General features: G+C 43.3%; 1 protein-coding gene across 1 annotated transcript in view; it reads left to right on the top strand.

Annotated features, from left to right (window-relative positions):
- The window catches only part of dync2h1 (dynein cytoplasmic 2 heavy chain 1), a gene marked incomplete at its 5' end in the record, with an annotated part of 236486 nt that extends 232348 nt beyond the window's left edge, over positions 1–4138 (top strand). Inside the window, 2 exons of the mRNA XM_084443002.1 lie at positions 2606–2722; positions 3619–4138. Of these exons, the coding sequence (XP_084299128.1) occupies positions 2606–2722; positions 3619–3777 (276 nt within the window). The 3' untranslated portion in view covers positions 3778–4138. The remainder of the gene's footprint in view (positions 1–2605; positions 2723–3618) is intronic.
- Between the last annotated feature and the right edge of the window lie 1862 nt (positions 4139–6000).

The following is a 6000-nucleotide window of genomic DNA, read 5'->3' as shown; positions in this document are numbered from 1 at the left end:
ATATTGTTCACCTGACATTCATGTCAATAAAGCATATTGATTTGAAATTGAATTTAAATTGAATTGAGAGAGGAGAGAGAAGTAGAGAGAGAATGAGAGACAGATGGATAAGTAGAGAGAGGAGAGAGAGAGAGAAGTAGAGAGAGAATGAGAGACAGATGGATACTTAGAGAGAGGAGAGAGAGAGAGAGAAGTAGAGAGAGAATGAGAGACAGATGGATACGTAGAGAGAGAGGAGAGAGAGAAGTAGAGAGAGAAGGAGAGCGAGAGGAGATATAGAAGTAGAGAGAGGGAGACAGAGAGATAGAGGAGAGAGAGAAATAGAGAGAGAGACAGAACGATAGAGGAGAGAGAAAAGAACAGAGAGAGGGAGAGGAGAGAGAAAGAGAGGAGAGCGATAGAAGTAGAGAGAGAGGGAGACAGAGATAGAGGAGAGAGAGAAGTAGAGAGAGGAGGGAGAGAGATTTTGTATGTGATATTGTTCACTGACATTCATGCCAATAAAGCATTTACAATATAAATTGAATTGAGAGAAGTAGAGAGAGGAGGGAGAGAGATTTTGTATGTGATATTGTTCACTGACATTCATGCCAATAAAGCATTTACAATTTAAATTGAATTGAGAGAAGTAGAGAGAGAAGGAAGACAGATGTTTAAGTACAGAGAGAGGAGAGAGAAGTAGAGAGAGGGACAGAGAGGGAGAGAAGGACAGAGAATTAGAGAGATAGAGGAGAGAGAGAAGTAGAGAGAGAAAGAGAGAGAAGGACAATAGGTGCGTTTCCATTACCACTAGAAATGCGCAAAACCCAAATATCGCAATAAAAAAACAGTAATGGAAACACCTACATTTCGGAAAAACCTCTCAAGTGTCGATAAAAAGTTTTTACACTCATGAGGTGATTTTTCAGATGTGTCGATATAGAAGTATATCGCAAAAGTGTAATGGAAACACTTTTCGAATTTAGGCCACACGTCACCGGACATGACAAGATGCCGCATGGCTAGTTATATACATTTGACATGAGTCCAGTCGCAGTAAATCCCTGATCGCATCAACATTTTCGCGATGAATTATTAATAACAACATATAACATTGTTCCTGAAACACCCGACTTTCTAGCGACACTAGGAATTTATTATTTTTGTTTCAACAAAAATATATAATGTTAACAGATTCACAAACACTTCCTTACCTTCTCATTCAGTCGATATCCGTGCTAAGTCATAGAAAATGTCCCAAATGTCCGTCAGCCGTCATTTACCATTGGAGCAGCAGGTAGAATACAGGTACAACACCTGTCTCAAGACAGGGCACCTATCTCGGGACCGGTTTGTTTACTTCCTGGTGGCGCTTTGCGTGAACTGTGTGGCATCGCGAGACTAGACTACGAGAATTACGGCTTTTGCGCAAAACACCTTTCAATGGAAACACCTGCATGTCGCAATTGTACTTTAGAAACTTTAGAAATATCGCTTTTATTTTGCGAAAAAGTGTGATGGAAACACACCTACAGATGTGAGAACATAGGAATGGTCACCTGACCCGCGTTATTCCATCCGACCGTCTGTGGCATTCCGCACCACCACTCGCATGCCCATAGAGGGCGAAGTAATACTACTCACTGACCCATTGCTAGAGAGATAGAAAGAGAGAGGACAGAGAAAGAGGAGAGAGAGAAGGACAGAGAGAAAGAGGAGAGAGAGAAGGACAGAGAGAGAAAGGAGAGAGAGAGAAGGACAGAGAGATAAAGGAGAGTGCAGCTCTAGTCTCTAGTAAGGGAGACTCCATTCAGACATCTCAGCTGAGAGATGGGGTTATTCATGTCCAGCAATAATCACACACACACTCTCTCTCTCTCTCTCTCTCTCTCTCTCTCTCTCTCTCTCTCAAGTGATCTATGAGATATGTCTTGCTGACCTGACGCCAGGGTTCCTTCCATTGTCCAGCTGGTCTAACACACACGCCCGCGGAATCCCTGACTCACCTATCATGACATCACACACACACACAGTTATACTGGGAGTCCTGGGACAGGGGGTCTCTGCCATGCTGCTAGTATATCCAGCAAATTCAGATGGGCGGGGTCACTACCAGTCTGGGGCGGGGTCACTAACGGCCAGTGCCAGTTTGAAGGGTGACTGATGACATACTGGTGTTCACACAAATCATTCTGTTTGCATGATTCTCTCTCTTCCTCTCTCCCTCTCTCTGTCTCTCTTTCTCTCTGTCCCTCTCTCTCTCCCTCCCTCCCTCTCTCTGTCTCTCTTTCTCTCTGTCCCTCTCTCTCTCTCTCCATTCCACTCTGTCTCTTTCTTTCTCTCTCTCCCTCTCCATCTGTCTCTCTCTCCCTCTCTGTCTCTTCCTCCCTCTCTCTGTCTTTCCCTCCCTCCCTCTCTCTCTGCTTCTCTTTCTTTCTCTCTGTCTCTCTCCCTCTCTCTCTCTCTCTCTCTCTCTCTCCCTCTCTCTCTCTCTCTTTCTCTCTGGCTCTCTCCCTCCCTCTCTCTCTCTCTCTCTCTCTCCCTCTCTCGCTCTCTTTCTTTCTCTCTCTCTCTCCCTCTCTCTCTCTCTCTCTCCCTCCCTCTCTCTCTCTCTCTCTGTCTGTAGGTGGTAGGTCTGAAGTTGGAGGGCTGTAGCTTTGATGGAACACGTCTGTCTGAGAACCAGCATGACTCCCCCAGTGTGTCTGCTGTTCCACCCTGTTACATGGCCTGGATACCACAGGTATGACAGACACACACACACACACACACCTACACGATTAGGCTGTATCCCATTTCTCATTTTTACCCCTACCCCTTGCCCCTTGGAAGGAAGTGTAAAGGGCTAGTGGGTTGAAATGGGACACCAGGGGATGAATTGGGATTCAGCCTTTCTCTACTCTAGTTGCTCTAATGTGTGTTATTCTAATATTGTGTGTATGTTGTGTGTGCGTGTGTTATTGTTATATGGTGTGTGAGTTTGTCTGTCTGTGTGTGTTATTGTAATATGGTGTGTGTGTGTGTTATTGTAATGTGGTGTGTGTTTGTGTGTGTGTTATTCTAACATGGTGTGTGTGTGTGTTATTCTAACACGGTGTGTGTGTGTGTGTGAGTTATTCTAACACGGTGTGTGTGTGTGTTATTCTAACACGGTGTGTGTGTGTGTGTGTGTGTGTGTGTGTGTGTGTTATTCTAACACGGTGTGTGTGTGTGTTATTCTAACACGGTGTGTGTGTGTGTTATTCTAACATGGTGTGTGTGTGTGTGTGTTATTCTAACACGGTGTGTGTGTGTGAGTTATTCTAACATGGTGTGTGTGTGTTATTCTAACACGGTGTGTGTGTGTGTGTTATTCTTACATGGTGTGTGTGTGTGTGTGTGTGTGTGTTATTCTAACACGGTGTGTGTGTGTGAGTTATTCTAACATGGTGTGTGTGTGTTATTCTAACACGGTGTGTGTGTGTTATTCTAACACAGTGTGTGTGTGTGTGTGTTATTCTAACACGGTGTGTGTGTGTTATTCTAACACGGTGTGTGTGTGTGTGTGTGTGTGTTATTGTAACACGGTGTGTGTGTGTGTGTGTGTGTGTGTGTGTGTTATTCTAACCCGGTGTGTGTATATTGACCATGTTGTTCCAGAGCTGCAGCGGTAGCTCCAGCCCAGAGGAGCGTATCTCTCTGCCGGTGTACACCAGCGCAGAGCGGGTGAGGCTGGTCACCCAGGTTACGCTGCCCTGCGTCGGACGCCCTGACCTCTGGATTCAGACTGGCGCTGCGCTCTTCCTCAAACAGCAGTGAGCATCGCCAAGAGGGCCCAGTCCAGAATCCACCACCATATAAAACATCATACTGTCAATGAGTTATTACACTATTACACTACATGTATCTTATAGTTATTACACTACATGTATCTAATAGTTATTACACTACATGTATCTAATAGTTATTACACTACACGTAGCTAATAGTTATTACACTACATGTATCTAATAGTTACTACACTACACATAGCTAATAGTTATTACACTACACGTAGCTAATAGTTAAGGTGTTTAGTGCTCATGTCCTCTCTTTGCTGATCTACGAATGTCGAGTTTGGTTCCATTTCTATCGTTATTTGTCTGGTAAGCATAAAATAATAATATTTTGTGGACAAACAAGCTGGATCTTGAAGCATTATTGATAATTTTTCATTGTTCATTATTGAGATAGATTTTCATATATTCATTATTAAACTTTTTTTTTTTTGCTAAGTATTATTGATAGTTTTGTTGACATGATGTACGACATGGTCACGTTGATGTTTTGAAGTGATATGTAGAGCAGATCTGTTTTTTCTATTTTTTAATGCATTCCTACAGTACATTGTATTTATTACGATTCTGAATAAACATTTATTTAGTTTATATCAGTCTAATGCTCATTACTCAAAGGAGCGGTACGATAAATAAAGTACTACAAATGAGGTATGGTAGATACGTACTGCACACACACACTCACACACACACACACACACACACACACACACACGTGTGGCAGTGCAGGGATGTGTGTGCAGGGTGAGGGAGGAGGGTAATGGAACAGCAGCTTTGAAAGAGAGAGGATTGGTTTTCAGCAGAACTGGCCTGTGGGTCAGAGAGAGGGCGGTGAGGGGCGACTGAGGATATGAGAAAACTGAAGAGAAAAAAAAGGAGGCGGGCATGGGAGCCGGGCCAGGTGAGAAGGATGAGGATAGAGAGAGAGAGAGAGAGAGGAGGGTTAAAGAGATGATGGATGGGGAGTTGAAAGACAAGCGAGTAGAGGGGAAAGAGAGAACGGGAGAGGGAGACATGTATTTTTATACATTCATAATAAACAGGCCAGGTCCAGCCTGGCTTATGTGCGTGGCTGGCTTGTTTTTGTTCAGGACTGATTAGTAGGACGGAATCAGCTAGCAATGCCACCAAAATAGCTGTGAACTGAAAGATAGGCCTGACCTGGGGCCTCATTTATAAAACTTTTATTGATTATTTGATTTTCCGATTTATAACGAAGTGTGCAAGCATGTATGGATAATGTATGTAGGAGTTATGAGGACTTCCTGTAAGCAGTCGGTGGCTATAAATATGACTCAATGCTGACACACAGATGTGTTCAGGATGCAACCTTCATCAACCCTGAGCAATTTGGGGTAAATTGGATAATGTATGTGGGAGATATGAGTACTTCCTGTTTCACCAGTAGGTGGCGCTGTAAGTGTGACTCAATACCGACGCATAGATGTGTTCAGAATGCGACTTTCATGAAGCGTCAGCAATTTGGTGCAAATCGGATAATGTATGTAGGAGTTTTGAGGACTTCCTGTTTCACCAATAGGTGGCGCTATATGTATGACGCAATAATGAAACATAGGTGTGTTCAGGACAGAACCTTCATGAAGCGTGAGAAATATCGGACTAATCGGATAATGTATGTAGGAGTTATGAGGACTTTGTGTTTTATGGCGAAATGTCAGAATTTGGCGGGGCGCCACAGCAAGGGTGTTTGGTGATTTTTTTTTTTTTTACTTTTGATCACAAAGGTCTTAAGATGAAGCTGACCGAATATGAAGTTGATGGGATGAAATCTGTAGGAGGAGTTTGTTAAAGTACGAGGCATGGAAATGGTAAAAACAAGGAAAAAATGGCACATTAAGAGCAAAATGGCTGACTTCCTGTTGGATGTTGGGTATAGCTCCAAGAGACATTTTAGTGTGTCTCAATGAACTACATATGCCCACCGAATTTCATTCACCTACATCAAACTGAAAGGTGGGGCTCGCCATTTAAAATTTTCCAGGGGGCGCTCTTGAGCCGTTTGCCACGTTAATTTCTATCACCCATGAAATATAAAAATTTTCACCGGGACTGACGTATCTGCAAAGTTTCATCCGTTTTCATCGATGTTTAGGCCGCCAAAAAGACATTTGTTTGGGGAGAATGAGGAGAATAATAATAATCCTTACAATTTCAATAGGGCCTCGCACCGCCAGTGCTCGGGCCC

This window comes from Borostomias antarcticus, assembly GCF_949987555.1.
Source record: "Borostomias antarcticus genome assembly, chromosome: 1".
Lineage (NCBI taxonomy): Eukaryota > Metazoa > Chordata > Actinopteri > Stomiiformes > Stomiidae > Borostomias > Borostomias antarcticus.
Note: the sequence above shows the minus strand (reverse complement) of the source record. Positions and strands in the feature narration are given on the sequence as shown.